Raw genomic sequence first — 16,886 nt, forward strand, 5'->3', positions numbered from 1 at the left:
TGTGACACATGAATTCCCTCCACAGTACCAAACCACTAAGTAGTTATCCAGAATATTATTGAATTGCCCCAGTGATGGAAAATATACTGCCTCATGAAGAAGCCCATTTCTTCTTCATTTGATGCTCACATCCTGAGCAAAAATGATTCTGCACTTAAATTCACTGGTAGAACAAGTCTAAGCCATTTTCCAATTCAAGGTTCATCTCCGGTTTGAAAGCAGCTATGATGTCTCCATGGATCTCTCTTCTCCAGGGCAGTCAACTTTTCCTTCACCCTCCTGTTCACTGTAGTCCAAGCACTCTCATTCCTGTGTGTCTAGGTTCCTTTTCAATCAAAACCCAGAATTGATCTGGCCCATGATTCAAACAGTCCAGTTCAAATAAAGTTAATAAAGTGAAGCCACTACTTCCCTCATTGTGGGTAACTCATTTCCTTTAGCATGACATGAAACTACACTGGCTTTGGGGCAACAAGTGAACTCATATTGAGTTTTCTGTGGATTTAAAAGCCTGAATTCTTTCTCATTCACGTCGATAAGCCAAGTTTTCCAATGTTGTACTTAGAATTTTTTTATTCAGTGGTGGAGGACCTCAGTGTCATTTGTCCCTGTTAAATGTGATCTTATCTGCATGCCCCTTTGTCCCAGCCCATAGTTATTTTAGAACTCATTTGTAATCCAACTTGTTTTCTCTTTTTCTCAGCATCTTCTGAAACCCATCTATGTCCTCATTCCAGAATACTGAACCAGATAGGGCTGAGGACCTTTCTCTATGTTTAGATATTTTCTTTATGTATATATCCATCTATTCAGGGACCCTTTGGGCAGTACTAAACTAGTTATTATGAGTTTCAGTTGTCTCACATCCTTTAACAGTTTGCGACTTAAAATGTGGTTGATATCACCAGGGAGCCATTAAAAAGATAGAATATCAGGCTTCACCCCAGACAGAATCAGAATTTTGATCCCTGGATGATTCATTTGCATTTAAAAGTCTGAGAGGCACTGCCTAGCACAGTGGATCTCATGCTCAGCTGCACAAATTAGAAAAACCTGAGGCACTTATAAAAATACTGATACTTGGAGATACCGCCCTTAAAAATTTTCACTTTGGCCCTTTGATGAGTGTAAGTATTTGTAAACCAACCAACCAAGAAACAAAAACCACCTCTCCAAAGGATTTTAATATGAAGTGAAAAGAAATACAACTGAGTATGATAGGAATGATATCAGTGTTTTGATTTCTCCTTTAAATTCGGAATCATTTAGGCATCACTTTGTAAGCTATTGTATACTTATGTTTAAACAGTTCATGATTTTCAAAGATCGTATAGCTAGACTGGGGGGGAGGGAATGAAATTTAATATAATGCAAGAGTAACCATTGATAGAGTAACTTTCTAAGGAGGAAAGGTCTAGAAAAGGAAAGCCCTGATTCGAGTCTGTAAAGATCTTGCACTTCATTGGAGTTGGGTAATTGACTCCCGGACAAGTGAGATGATGGTTTCCAGTGGCCTTGTTTGCTGCCCGCAGCCGCTGGTTTCAGCCACCAAGAGGAGCGTCCAGCTTCGTGTTGCTGGGCAACGGCATGCTGGGTTGAGAGTTGGAATGTGAAGGGCTGTAAACGATTTTTAAAATAAACACACAGCTCACCATCAGCACGAAACCAGCCAGGGAGAAGTACTGAGTGCTACACTGCGACAGGCAGTGAGGCGGAATCCAAAGGAAAAAATAAAAGAACAAACTTCCTCGAAGGCAAGGAGCCCAGAGATGGATTGGAGTCTGCTGCATCACTGGAATGGCAGCTCTGGTCTGGTTTGTAATCTGAAGCTGTGTACCTAAAGGATTTGAGAGTGGGGAGAAGACAGGATCAAACCATCAAAATTTAAAAATACTGTGTCTGGACAAAAGAGGTCGGTGCTGAGGCTTGACAGGTGATTTCCCTTCTGTAAAATAAACAGTGTAATATAAGCACGCTCTGTGTTGCAGATCATTTCCAGCATCCTTCTGAATTTCTAATAGAAGGCACTATCTTAAGATCTGTTATATTTTGTCGAGTTGTGATGGCCCAACATCCAGAAATATTTTTTTTGCCAGAATGTACAAATCATATGCACACATTATGGCTATTCAAACTTGGAGCTGAGAAGGTGACCATTTAAATTTCTAATTAATGTTTTCACTATACCAAATGCTATTTAGCCAGCATTTTTAATGTGCATAAATGAATAAACCACAATCTGTGTGATCATAAAGGAGCTATAATCTAGTGGGGAGTGGTGGGGAGACAGATACGTTCTGAAATAATAAAAGGGAAAAACCAATGATGGGAAATGGAAAGTAACCGAGATACATAACCTGAAGGACCTATTAAACATTCAAATACGCCCAATGCCATTCTTTTTGAAGGATTCTCTTCAAGCTTTCGATGCCCTTCATTTAAACCACAACAGTGGCACATGCAAATGTACCCTTTACGCACACAAGACCGGCGTTCTGTTCGCACTCACGATATTTGCCTTGAAATGGAGAATGACTGTGATGTGGTTTCCATCAAATCCCCGATATTTATTTTGATACCAGAAGGAAATGGAATCTATAACAATGAATTTGTGGGATGTTTCTTTTCATATTAAAACAATTCCTTTAGTACCTGAATATACCATTTAATTTTTTCTTTGTTCAGGTGTACTTTTGCACCTGGCAAAAAAACACTACCCAGAGCCTCAACTATACTAACACCTGCTGGAAGCCCCGTTCTGCTAAAAAAGAATGTCTAATAAAATTTTCTTTTCACTTCCCCGACATTTTCATCTCCCAGCTGATGGGGCAATAAGAGAAGTTGCTGTACGGGAAGTTAGGAGGAAAAATGTATTATAGCAAAAAAAGAAAAAAGAAACACTAGACTTCAAAAATTAGATTTTTTCTTTTAATTTGTAGAAAACATTCGTTTAAACCCATATCTAGAGACATTTTAGAAAACACAAAACCCTGTGCTCATGAGTGATAAGGGATTCTTTAAAATTTAAAAATTGGGCCATACATCATACATTTATTTTTAAATATTCAATAAGAAGAAAAAAGGAAAGCCGTCCAACATTGCCCCGAAGTGGCTGTCCAAGAAGGTGTTCAGAGAACTCGTATTTAAGACTATTTATTTACAAATGGGAGGAGGGGGTTGAACTTAAGGATAAGTAAGAGAACAAAACTCTTGGAATATTAGAAAAGCTAACTCTCAGAATAAATGGACAGGAACAGTCAGAAAATAATCATACTGCTCTTTGGAAAAGTTGGTATCATATTTACTGCAAAGAAAATCAGAAACCAGCAAAAGCCTGCCTTGCCCCTCTTTCCTTCAGGGAGAGAATAAAGGGGCAAAAAGCATAACCCAAAGAGTAGAGGATTTGCATTTCCTGCCCTGCTTTGGCCATAACTCATCCCAAGCCATTTAAGATGGCATCTGGATATCTGCTTATTTCCCAAAACTGCTGAAATACCAGAGCCATGCTGCAATAAGCCTCACTCCATAGAGTCTGGTATCTGGGATAAAATGTTTTTGCTGTGTCTGTGGTAGGAAGTATAGATTATTAGGAATTTCCGAGGCATTTTCTACCTCCCCACATATCCCTTTTCTCATGGACCTCCATATGCCTCCTGGGACTCCAGATACCTGTGAAATCTAGAGCCTCATGAGTTCCAGGTTTTCATGGAGCTCCAGATTAGTTGGACTTTTCTGCATTTATCTAGCCCTTCCCACCATGCCAGCCAGTATGCCTCCATTCATCTCCTCTTCATTCTGCTGGAGTCCCCTTCTTTCCTTCTTGCTTCCCAGCCAGATCATGGTCTCTTTCTACCCTGCTTTGTCTTTGAGAGGAATGCACAAAATGGCCCAATGTTGTGTTTTTCTCTCCCCCATGCACTACCACAGGTATGCCCTACCACATTCCTTCTAGATCAGAATTCTGAGTTTTGGTTTAAGATTTAGAATTGCAGTTTAGACCTCGTTTGTTGAGCTGTTTTTCCTGATCATTGGTTCTCTGCTGGGACTGCTGTGGCTGCCCCAATTTTACCAGTTGCACCTGCTCGTTTGCTACTGGCTTTCCCCTTTCCTTGGCTTGGTTCCTTTTAAATGTGGTGGTCACATAGAGGTCTCTACTGGGAGATGCTGGGAGAAAGCACTAGGGTAGGGCATGGATTTATCACAAGAGAGCACTCACTGGCAGCTACAAAATGCAATAAATGTTCAGAACTGGATGTACTGCATACTGAATAAGCTAGCAGATGTGCTCTTAGCACTACTGTGAGTAATTTTTAATAAATCATAGAAAATGAGAGAGAAGGAGGAGGATACCAGGATACTTGAGACATGCTGGGGTTGTCTGACTCCTGTATGGGGGAAAGGATGATTCTGTAATCATTCAACAAGAAGCAAAATTCTAAAATGGATGTGGAATAGATGGCTGACCAGACACTTAGAAAACACATCCTGATTTTTAGAAGGAAATGACTAAAAGTAAATTTTAAGTGATATTAGTTTACTCAGAATAAAGTATTCCAGATAATCACATTTTCTTTTTAAATAGGATTGCCAGATCGGTGGAATAGGTAATACCAGGATGGGTGTGTCTTGGCTATATCCAAGCATTTGACGAAGTCTCCCACAATAGCTCTTGGAGAGGGCAGTGAAATATGGGCTGAGTGGGAGTACTCCCAGAAGGAAGCATTGCTGGTCTACCCGCCTTAGTCTAAGAGTGAATTATTAGGCATGGCAGTTGGAAGGGTGATTTCTGATAGGGTCATCAAGTTCTATGATGATGCTTGTCCTGAAAAACAGGTTCTGAGTAATTTGCATAATGCATAGCATTCAGGCTTAATCTTTCCGAGGCACCAGGAAGTGAGGGGGATTAGCTACCATGATATGGGATCAAATCATACAATGAATAGGCTTTGAATACCAAAATGTTCACCAAAATGCCACAAAGATTACATATATATAATGTGTGTAATATACATATACATAGTATATGTTATATACATAAGTTACAAATGTAAAGCCCTGCATTTAAATATATAAAAGAGTGGTGAAAACATGACTAAGAAGAACTTAATGTTTAGACTGGGAAAAAGCAAAATTTAACTCAATTCTTGGCATATTTATCAGTTAATAATGAATCATTGGTACAATAGGGCCTGTCATATGCCACAGAATTTAAGGGAAGAGGCTTTAGAGCTGGTTCCCCTGGTTTCAGCCTCGGCCCTGTTACCTAGTTGCTGTCTGACTTTGACCAAGTTCCATAACCTTCTGAAGCTTCCATTTTTCCTTTTATGTAGAATGTCTGTTAAATTGATAACTACTTTCAAAGGCTTATTATGATGGTTAAATAAGAATATGAGTGTGAAATTTTAAAAAGAAAAGAAAAACTTCCTATCCTAGGATAGGACAGATGTCCTAGATGAGTGGTATCTGTGTGTGCACATATAAACCTGGCAATTAATTATGGTCAACAGTGAGCACCTCATTTTGACAAGGATACTGAAAGAACGCTTGAACATTAAAATAAGGGTGTATGGGAACATGGGGGAGCCTGGAAGACAACTGATGGAACCATAAAAAGTAGGCCTAAGAGACATGATTATCACTCTTTCCACAGAGTTGGAGAACTGGCATATAGAATAGGGTCAAGTTGTCCATTGCATCAAGAACGTAAGTAGGATTAATGAGGGTTAGTCATAAAAAGACAACTTTGGGATCCAATGTAAGAGAAAATAATTCCTGTCACTAGTAACATGCAGAAGGACTGACGTGAAATTATCATTTCCCACCATTAGTCACTAGGTTTCAGAAGTGTGGAAGAAAACATTTGTAGTTTGAATAGGATATTAATTCAAGGTCAAATATTCAAAATGGTGCATTTTTGTCATTATAGATCTCTGTATGTGTCTGTATGCTCTACTTTTGCCACTAGATGGGGAGTTTTTCAGAACTAGGACTTTATTATTATTTTTTTCCCTCCTGAGTCATTACCAACAGCATGGATGCATGTAAGTGAGGAACTCTTATCACATGGGTATTGTAACAATTCAGACATGGCTACTAAAAAGAACATTGTAAAAAAAAAAAACAATTTATGAATCTCTTTTTTTAAAAAAAACAAAGACAAAGACTTAATGAAAGGCACTTTGGATGGTCCTGTTAATGCTGGATTTCAAAAGAAATGTGATCTCCTTTAAGAGTTCCAGAAGCAGCGAGAAGTAAAATGCAGCCCTCAAACACTAATGATGGACCTGTTTTTTATTTTCAGTAATCCCAGGTTCCCAACATTTAATAATTATTTCTCCTTTTTGCTGGAAAGTCACTATTTCTGAGAACAAGAACTACTGTGGAATAACTTGATGGTTGAAATCAAGTCTTCAGATACTCTGAATTTTGCTCTGAACTCCCTTCCATTCATACAATTATTCAATGTTAGCCTGAGTTTCTTGTCTCCATCCTGGGACCATTGTAGTCCTATGACCTCATTAGAATCCCTTCCATTAAGGGTCATATTTTTTTAAGGATGTGGTCACCACACAGCTAACTGTTATGTGTGTGTGTGTGCACATGCGTATGTGTAATCTAAACTCGCATAAACACATGCACACTCATAGTTTTCATTTACACGCACACATACACACATGTCCTCTAATCTCCTTATATCCTAAACTGTTTTCTCCTAGAGATCCTTGTCGGCGCCTTGGTGTGCTTTTTCAGGTCACTCAGTGGCTGCAGTCAGGCATCGATTGAAGGCTTGGCCTCGGCAGAACAGCTTTTTCATCTTCACATGTCCCAGTCCCTTCAGACACTTGCAGTTTCTCCTCTAGTGGTATTTCCCTGCCCATTAGGCAGAGTGGTTCACTGCTAGGTCCCATTGGGGTACAGACCAGACCTTTTGTTGAGATTCTGTATTCCTGCCTTCCTAATTACAGAATTCAAAGCAGAATGAGTGAATTAATGGCATGTATTTATTCCCTGCCGTGTCGGGGGAAGTGTAATGCTGCGACATGCTGAAAGTAGCACATAGCTCTCCTGTCACATCTTGTCCACCATTTTTGCTGTGTGGATTCACAGCAGCAAGAATGGAAGGTGCATTTACTCACCAGTGAGTAAATCATGTGAATGGATGCTTTAAAGCCTCTGCCCAATACACAGTTCACTGGAGAACTGTACTCTCAGAAGCTCTCTTTTGAAACACATGCATGGAATTTGAAATTGTACTAAGTACTGTTTTTCCCCAGGTATCTCAGCTAAGGCAAGAGTCTGTAGTCAGAGAAGGCATTTGAGCATGTGCTGTTCCATTTAATTTCCCCAATCAAAAAATACGTGGGTGTTTGATTCTATAGCCCTTCAGTGCAGACAAATATTTGGGATATTAGTATCAGAGAGATACGATTCTGGATTACCCTAAAACTATGGAACTTACTTTTCATTCCAGATGACAAGAAGGATTCTGATTCATTCTGATTGAATGAAGCTGCCTTTGTGCTGGGTCACCTCCAACTCATGTGACAGTCTGTATTTTCAGATCCGTACGGGTTTATGTAGACCAAAAAACTGGAGTTAAAGCCACTTTGTTTAGGCATTGTGGCTAGGGATGCTGGGGAGTTAATTCTCATTTTTTTATGTCACCTTTTTTTAAATTGATAAAACAGCATGCATACACAAACATTCTTAGCATACAAACATTCCATACATGGTATACAGTTAATGACTCACAGTATCATCACATAGTTGTGTATTTGTCACCATTATCATTTTTTAGAACATTTGCATCAATTCAAATTGAAAAGGAAATAAAAAGAAAAAACTCATACATCCCATACCCCTAACCTCTCCCTCTCATTGACCACTATTATTTCCGTCTACCTGATTTATCTTAAACTTTGTTCCCCCATTGTTTGTTTATTTTTTAATCCTTACTTTTTTACTCATCTTGTCCATACCCTAGATAAAGGGAGCATCAGACACAAGGTTTTCACAATCACACAGTCACATTATAAAAGCTATATCATTATACAATCATCTTCAAGAAACAAGGGTACTGGAACAGAGCTGTACAGTTTCAGGTACTTCCCTTTAGCCACTCCAATACACCATAAACTAAAAAGGAATATTATATAATGTGTAAGGATAACCTCCAGACTCTGTTTGCAATCCCTCAGCCACTGACATTTTATTTTTTCTCACTTCTCTCTTCCCCCTTTTGATCAAGAAGGCTTTCTCAATCCTATGATGCCAGGCCCCAGCTCATCCCAGGGTTTTTGTCCCACCAGGGACATTTCCACCCCTAGGAGTCATGTCCCACATAGTGGGGGGCAGGCAGTGGGTCACTTGTATCGTGTCAGCTTGGAGAGAGAGACCACATCTGAGCAACAAAAGTAGTTCTCTGGGGGTACTCTTAGGCCTAATTTTAAGTAAGCTTAGCCTTTCCTTTGCAGGAATAAGTTTCACAGGGGCGAACCCCAAGATCAGGGGCTCGGCCTATTGATTTGGTTGTCCCCACTGCTTGTGAGAGTATCAGAAATTCTCCAGATCAGTAGTTGAATCTTTCCCCCTTTCTCCCAATTCCCCTAAGGGGACTTTATAAGTACTTCTTTATTCATATCAGCCACCTTTTGATTAGCATTTTTGTTAGATAAAGCAACCTCTCAGGAGATGTACTGACAGGATAGTTTAAGAGTGGAAATGAACCCTCTGGTGAGATGTGACTGTTCCAATTACTTGGGCAGAATTTTCTAAGCTCTTGTTTAGGAAGAAAATAGTAAGAAAAAAGGAAATATGGGAAGTTATTATAAGACTGAGTAGGAAATGTAAGGAGATACATTTAATAAATAATAAGCTACAAATGAGAATTTGGATTATTGGAGTGCCAAAAGAATCCAGAAACCAACTTGAGAGCCATTCATACTGTCTTGGAAAGATCCGCAATCTTTGCCAGGCAGGCATGGTCCTGAGGCCATAAGATCAACCAAATGCTGGGCACCATTGGACAGGGCATTGAAAATGAGGACTGAACATGAGTCTGGCCCCTCAGTTCATTTGCATGTGCATTACTGTGTGTGATATTAGTCATCTCAGAGAGCTTAAGGGGCCAGAGTCCAGAGAAGGGAACCAAATGGCAGGTGAACAGGCATGCTGCATGAGGAAGCACAAGAATTACTAAGATTTTGCACTCTGATTATTCTGAGCAAGGTTCTACCTGATAAAATATAACTTTGTTCACCAAATCCTGGATAGATGATCTTTAACTGTCTGTTCATTTAATAGATATTTCATGAATGTTCATCATAGGCCAGCAGGCACTGCAAATTCATAACAATTACGACATGGTCTCTGCCTTCAAGGAGCTCCCAATCTACTATGGGAGACCAACTTTTAAGAGAACAAACCCGGGCATGCCTTGATAGAGGTATAGTACAACGGGAGCCCATGTCCTAGATGACTGAATGAATCGCTCCCAAATTTCACTGCTAGGAGCCCCATCCGAGGCAGGTACTAGGCTCAGTGAACTGTGCTTCTTAATTCTTATGCAGTTCTCGGGAGACAATTCTTGCCTTTCTCCCCACTAGGAAAACAATGAAGACTGATATAATTCCTATACACTGATTATTTTTAAAAGCAAAATCAACGTAAAATTTTAAGAAACCATAGTATTTACCTATTGAACCATTAGTTTTAAGGCTCCAAGTTCATCATGAGATATGGTCCAAGGCAAGCTTTATTTTTTCCTTGTAAATATAGTGTCCAGATATCTCTCAGTTTTGAAATTATGAAGCCTATGATATACTCAACATCTAACACATTTTATAATAAAATTATTAAATGCTTCCTTTTGATTATTAGTTTTATCCTGCTGTAAATGCAAGCATATTTAAGTGAAATATATTTAAACAAAATTCCTACACTAAAAAAAAAGGTATTAAAGACTAGGCCAAGAGAAATTCATGTCAAAGATTTGAATATTCCTTCCTCCACAATTATTTCTAATTTCATTTCTGAGGATCCAAAGATAAAATGAAGGCCATGGTTTTAGAATTCTCAAAAGAAATTTTCTTCAAGTTCTAGTGCCTATTACTACAGTGTTGCATTTAAATGTATGTAATGGTAGATGTGACATAAACTGTAAATGAATTATGTATACGTTACAGAGTTATTTCTTTTTACCAATAATTAATTTTTTTTCAGCCATTGATCTTATCAATAATTTGCTGCAAGTAAAAATGAGAAAGCGCTATAGTGTGGACAAGACCTTGAGTCATCCTTGGCTACAGGTAAAAATCAATCATTGAGTATTTTCACTGTTGGATGAGCTTCAAAATATCTCTAGGATTTTGATATTATGTGTGAAAAATATTCTCATCATATTTTCTTAAATGATTCTATTATTGATTTGTTTGCCAAAATGCATGCAACTTCTTAGGATTTAATAACAACTTAGTTTTCCTAAATCTCTCTCTCCCTATCAGAAAAATTTGACAGGAGAGGAAAAAACACACCCCAATAAAACCAAAGAAAAAAAGGGTCATAACAGAACTCAGAGAGGACCAGATTTTAGAGCATCTGTATGTGTAATCCTGATAAAATGTCCAAATCAATGCCCATCTGGTTATGCAGTGTACTCATTTGCAAGCTATGTTTTTAAATCCTAGCCTTCTAGTCTTGGAGCAGACACATGGCAAATAGGAAGTATATGCGTGTGCTTGTGTTCTCTTAAATATGTGTTGCTTTCACAGTGAATTAAAGTTTAGTAAAGCGGTACTTATATTACCCTGAAATACTGAAGGGTTATTTTAGGCATCAAAGTTCACAGGAACACCAACATTCCTAATTGCTTGGCTTTGAGCATTATTTGCCCACACTTGGGCTCATGGTACCATATGTTTATATGTATTTGCAAAACGTAGGCACATAGGATGGCTGCAGTGCTGGTGCTGTCATCTCAGGGCAAGCTGATGAAAGATGCTGCTCTGTTAGAGTGGAAGGAGGAAGGGTCACTCCGAGATGGTGGGAACTGACAACATACAACACAGCACATTGAGTTTTAATGATGTCTAAGGTAATACTTTGCAATTTCTTTCACAGGACTATCAGACCTGGTTAGACTTGCGGGAGCTCGAATGCAAAATCGGGGAACGCTACATCACCCACGAGAGCGATGACTCGAGGTGGGAGCAGTATGCAGGCGAGCAGGGGCTGGAGTACCCGACCCACCTGAGCACTCTGCGTGCCAGCCACAGTGACAGTCCCGAGACTGAGGAAACTGAGATGAGAGCCCTCAGTGAGCGTGTCAGCATCCTCTGAGTTCCGTCCCCTATAATCTGTCAAAACACTGTGGAATTAATAAATACATACGGTCAGGTTTAACATTTGCCTTGCAGAACTGCCATTATTTTCTGTCAGATGAGAACAAAGCTGTTAAACTGTTAGCACTGTTGATGTATCTAAGATGCCAAGACAAATCAACAGAAGCATTTGTATTTCGTGTGACCAACTGTGTTGTATTAACAAAAGTTCCCTGAAACACCAAACTTGTTATTGTGAAGGATTCATGTTCTATTTAATGCATTAAACCTGTCTCCACTGTGCCTTTGCAAATCAGTGTTTTTCTTCCTGGAGCCTCATTTGGGTAAAGAGAGAGAATCTGCCTGTGAAATAGCTCTGTTCTGTGTGTCCCATTTCTGTTGTTGGTATTGAAAGCAAACTCTTGAAGAGTAGATTATTACCAATGTTCTATGAACAATTCCAAATCTCATGTGGAAAAGAAATAAAATACTGTTTGGGAGAGAAAGGGTATACAATCTTGAGACACAGATGCATGAAAGAGTTTTACCAAATAATTTCAAATTTTTTGCCTGCCTGGCGTGCCTCAGTAAATGCACATAGGCATGCAGGCCTACTGCTCTTAAGTCTAAATGCCTTAGAAGTGTAAACTGCCGTTTATAACAGATGCATTTCCCCCTTTCTTACAATAGTCTGCTGTACTATGTAAAATCAGCAGCTAAGCAACCTCTCGTCTTTCTGTATTTTTCAATAACAAATAAATATTCTTGTCAAAATACGTCTCCATCTGACTATGAATTCTTTTCATTTGAAGTCCATTCTGTTGTTTGCAGCCCACTAAGGAGAAATTTCTGCTCATGGAGCAGAAAAAAGCCTCCTGATCTAGAATTTGGCCTTATCAACTCTGAAGTTGAAAAAGTCTGTTTCAAATTGTGCTCTGTTTCAAAGTGTCTTGCATGCCTTGTAGTTTGCAAAGAGAAAAGAAGACTTTCAAAGGGAAAATGACCAAAAGCCAAACAGGATATCTGGAGGTTAAAGTAAGATTATTGCCAATAGCTATCTCAGTGTGTCTTCCTGATGTGATCAGTGGACACTAGGCCTTTTTTTAGAATAAGTCTAGTTTCTTTGCGTATTATCTAAACAAAAAGATTCTGAGGTTACAAAAAAACAAGCATGTAAGTCCTGGAAAACAATCCCTAAAGATGAAACCAAATTCCCCAGAGAAGAAAGGCTAAAATTGGACTTAGTTGGACTTTTAGCTACTTTAGATATAGGAAGTAAGGAATGTGAGCTGTTTTCCTTTATAGCCAGATGAATATCATGCTAGGTAACAGAAAGAAATTGAAATAAATGCTTGGAAGAATTTTTTAAGTGTTGTGAGACACTTGAATGCATTAAAAGAGAGTCATGAAATAAATACTTGTAAAATGTCAGAAGGGGACATGTTAAGACCACAGGCTCTCTTTCCACTTGGAAAAATGGAGGAGAATAGTATTTTAGTCACTATTTTCTACTAGTATTGAATTTTAAGCAAGAAATTCTGAAAAATTTTAAACTCCTTCAGTACAGTGCTTCTCTTTCGGGTGTAGGGTATGTGAGTCTATATGTCTATGCCCAAATAAATATGCATGTGTAAGCACACAGACCTATTTCATACTGCTCTTATAGCATTCCATCAAATTGACAAGGTAGAATGTGTTCATCTTAGCAATGGGACAGTAACTCTTGCCTGGCCTTGGAATATAACTTTCACCTTTTATATGACATGAGGCTATGTAAGCAATTTCAGGAGTGGGAAGAAATGTGAAAGAATTTAAAATCTTACCCTCTTAATATGTACATAACATAAAACTATGTTTGTATAATATGTCTGTTTAACAATATGAATTATATTTGTATAATATGAATTTAAATAATAATAACATTGTATGCATATTCTTGCTTTTCATCAGCTAACAATAGAAAAGGAACCCAATACCTTTTCACCCATGTTCAGGGATTCTGAAAGAAGTATAGGATTAAAAACAACGATAATATCCACTGCTGTAAAAGAAGCCTAGAATCCTTGATGACTGGAAATCGAACGTAACTCACACAGTAGTCAATTATTCGTGCAGCCAAGATTTGCTGCATTTCTGCTCTACGCAGTGCTCTGCGAGACTCTAGGAGATTAAAAAAGTTGACTAAGACATGTTCCCTGCCCCCAAAGAAGTTCGTGTCTATAAGGTAGAAAGAAATAAACATAATAAAGCATTTGGTGTTTTTATAAAATAATATTAAAGTTATGTGGCTAGGGGTCACACAGAAGACTTAATTCAGTGGTGCAGAGAAGGAGACAAGGTGATGATTGAAGGAGAACGTGAAAACTTGTAGGTGAACACCAGGCTAAAGTAGGAGAAAACAACTTGAATGAAGACTTGGAGAGCAAAAGATCACTTCAAGTGAAAGCATGAAGATAGGAAAAGTACTTCGGGTGAATATGGGTCATGTGCTAAGTCAGGGGGCCTGTGGTATTATTCTAAGGTACCTGGGGCTTCCTTCTATAAAAGTTACAGAGACCCATTCAGACTTTTTAAGCAAGAGCAAGGAACATCAACAATTTCACTCTGCCAGCAATGCAAAGACTCAAAGGCAGGGAGCTGGAGGTCAAGAACAGCTACTCTGTTGTAATCTCCCATACGAGATGATGAAGGACAGAACTACAAAAGTACTAAGTAGGCAGGTAGTGAAGAGGGACATATTAGAGATGTTAATAGATGGAATCAATGTGGAATTTAAAGGAAACAGAGGAGTCTAGCTTAGATAATTATGGAGCTATTAATCAAAAGAAGTTAGAGTCATACAGTGAGTTTATTTTTTAACATGTTGAATTTAAATTCCTATAGGACACCAAGGTCAAGATTTTGTGAACACAGACATGGGTCTGCAGTTAGGGAAGAGTTCTGGGATAAAGATAGTAGATTTGGAAATTAAATCATCTACAAGATGTAGACGAGAATGATTCGGATTCCTGGGGAGAAACTAATAGAAGTAGGGGGAAAAGTAACATGGCCGAAACTTGAAGTATATCAATACGGAAGGATCCATTGGAATAGAAGGAAAACTGAAAGGAATCAAAATAATGTAGTAATATGGACATCAAAGATGCTGGTGCAGCCTACCCTTCAGTGCCAGCAAGCAACAGGAAAGAGAAAGAATCTGTTAATGGTCACAAAAAAGAGGGCCATTAAAAAGCCTGCCAATATCTTCCACTCAGAATATCATTGATAATGCAAAGAACCAAATTTTAGTGCATCAACACCCATTTTTATGCTGAACATTAGCAATAAAGTTGTCCGGATTTCACATCACACTTCATTTCATATCAGTATAAATGAAACGCACGGGCCAAAAGTCTATTTTCAATGCAAGAGGGAGACCAACATTTCTGGCACAGGAGGATGTGCCTTCTATGATTCTGACAAAAATAGGGAAAAGAAAAAAAAACTTATTTTAGGAAGGGTGTTCTGGTTTGCTAGCTGCCGGAATGCAACACACCAGAGACGGATTGGCTTTTAATAAAAGGGGATTTATTTTGTTGGTTCTTCAGAGGAAAGGCAGCTAACTTTCCACTGAGGTTCTTTCTTACATGGAAGGCACAGGATGGTCTCTACTGGTCTTCTCTCCAGGCCCCTGGGTTCCAACAACTTTCCCCAGGGTGACTTCTTTCTGCATCTCCAAAGGCCTGGGCTGAGCTGCTAATGCTGAGATGAGGAATGCCGAGCTGCTTAGCTGTGCTACGTTGCGATCTCTCATTTAAGCACCAGCCAATTAAGTCAAAGGTCACTCATTGCAGCAGACACACCTCCTAACCGACTGCAGATGTAATTAGCAACAGGTGAGGTTCACGTACCATTGGCTTATGTCTGCAGCGACAAGACTAGGTATGCTCACCTGGCCAAGTTGACAACTGAATCTAACTAACACAAAGGGCTTGTCTGCTGGCACTGTCACAGAGGCAATGTTCCTTTCGTGCTTATTATCAGCTTACCCAAGACGCCATGAAAATTGCTGTTCTGAGTATATAGGGAACCATCAAAGCCCATCACTGCTTTTGGCCTGAGCAAGATGGTGGTGAAGAGAGAAACATTTTAATCAGTGGCACTTTGGATATGTTCATTGTCCCACATGAAGATACAATTTTTTAGTCTAGTGACTAATCGCTCTGACAGGGCCCATACATGGTGACCCATTTTATTGAATGTGTATAGAAAGCACGCGAATGAGAACAAGAAAGCTGTCTGTCCCCTCCTCCCTGTGTCCCACGTCCAGTTGATTTTAAGTGTGACTACCTCTCTGAAGTGATTTAAGTTTTGCATTCCCTTCATTGAGACCTAATTTAAGGAGCTGAATACTGGTTAATTTGAAGACACACTAGAGCTCATGGGGGAGACCCAACTGCATTCACTGTTCTCTTCACTCCACCCCCTTCGCCTTGCTAACTCCAAGTCACACTTTTGCTTTGTTTGCCCTCTATCTCATGTCTTTCAAGTTCCTCTGTTCCTCCTTTCCTGTCTTCTTTTGTGCTAAGGGCGTATTTTTAGTGAAACATTTTAATTCCTGGGTTGGATGTTTGTTCTTTTGCTGTAGTTATTTTCTGAATGATTACTCTAGGGATTACAATGCACCTCTTAACTAATCAATATTTACTTCAGGTTAATACCAACTTAATTCCAGTAAAATACACAAACTTTACTCCAAAAGGACTCCATTCCCTTCACCTTCCTTAGGTTACTATTGCCCTAAATATTGCATCTTTACATTATGAACTCCCCAAAAGCTGTTTCATAATTATTGTCTCTTGCAGTTATCCTTTAAATTTGTTGAAAGGAGACAGAGAAAAAATATAATATTAAACTTCTAAAAAAAAAAAAGATAATTACCTATTTTTTCCATTACCCTATATTTCTTTATGTGGATTCAAGGTACTGCTTAATGTCATTTTCTTTCTACTTGGATGATTTCCTTTAGTGTTTCTTTTAAAGTTGATCTACTAGCAACAAATTCTTCCAGTCTTTGTATATCTGGAAATGACTTTATTTCACCTTTATTTTTGAAGAAAAGTTTTGATGGATATAGAATTCTTGGTTGACTTTTTCTTTCAGCATTTTAAATATGCAATTACATTGCCTTCTGCCCACACTTCTTTTCTGATGAGAGGTAACCTTTAATCTTACTGTGGTTCCTTCAAATGTGATATATCAATTTCCTTTTTGCTGTTTTCACTATTTTCTCTTTGTCTTTCAACAGTTTGACTATGATGTATCTAAGTTTGAACCACTTTTGTGTTTTATAATGCTTGAGCTTGTTGAACTGCTTGGTGTGTAGATAAATATTTTTCATCAAATTGGAGGAAGTTTAGGTCATTATTTCTGTAAATACTTGGCTGCCCCCTTCTCTCGCTCTCTTCTATACCTGGGACTACTATTATACATAAGTTGATATGCTTGGTGAGTCCCACAGGAACAGATCCTTAGAGATCTGTTTCTTTTCTTCAATATTTTTTCTTTCTTTTCTTTATGCTGGATAAT

At 38.6% G+C, this 16,886-nt stretch overlaps 1 protein-coding gene across 2 annotated transcripts in view; it reads left to right on the plus strand.

The window, feature by feature from the left end:
• The window catches only part of PRKD1 (protein kinase D1), a 358,242-nt gene extending 346,150 nt beyond the window's left edge, over positions 1-12,092 (plus strand). For both annotated transcript variants that reach the window (XM_077127044.1, XM_077127045.1), the window contains 2 exons: positions 10,222-10,307; positions 11,119-12,092. In XM_077127044.1, coding sequence (XP_076983159.1) covers positions 10,222-10,307; positions 11,119-11,337 — 305 coding nt within the window. In that variant the 3' untranslated portion in view covers positions 11,338-12,092. The remainder of the gene's footprint in view (positions 1-10,221; positions 10,308-11,118) is intronic.
• The last annotated feature ends 4,794 nt before the right edge of the window (positions 12,093-16,886 follow it).

Source organism: Tamandua tetradactyla, chromosome 14, assembly GCF_023851605.1.
Source record: "Tamandua tetradactyla isolate mTamTet1 chromosome 14, mTamTet1.pri, whole genome shotgun sequence".
NCBI classification, from domain to species: Eukaryota; Metazoa; Chordata; class Mammalia; order Pilosa; family Myrmecophagidae; genus Tamandua; species Tamandua tetradactyla.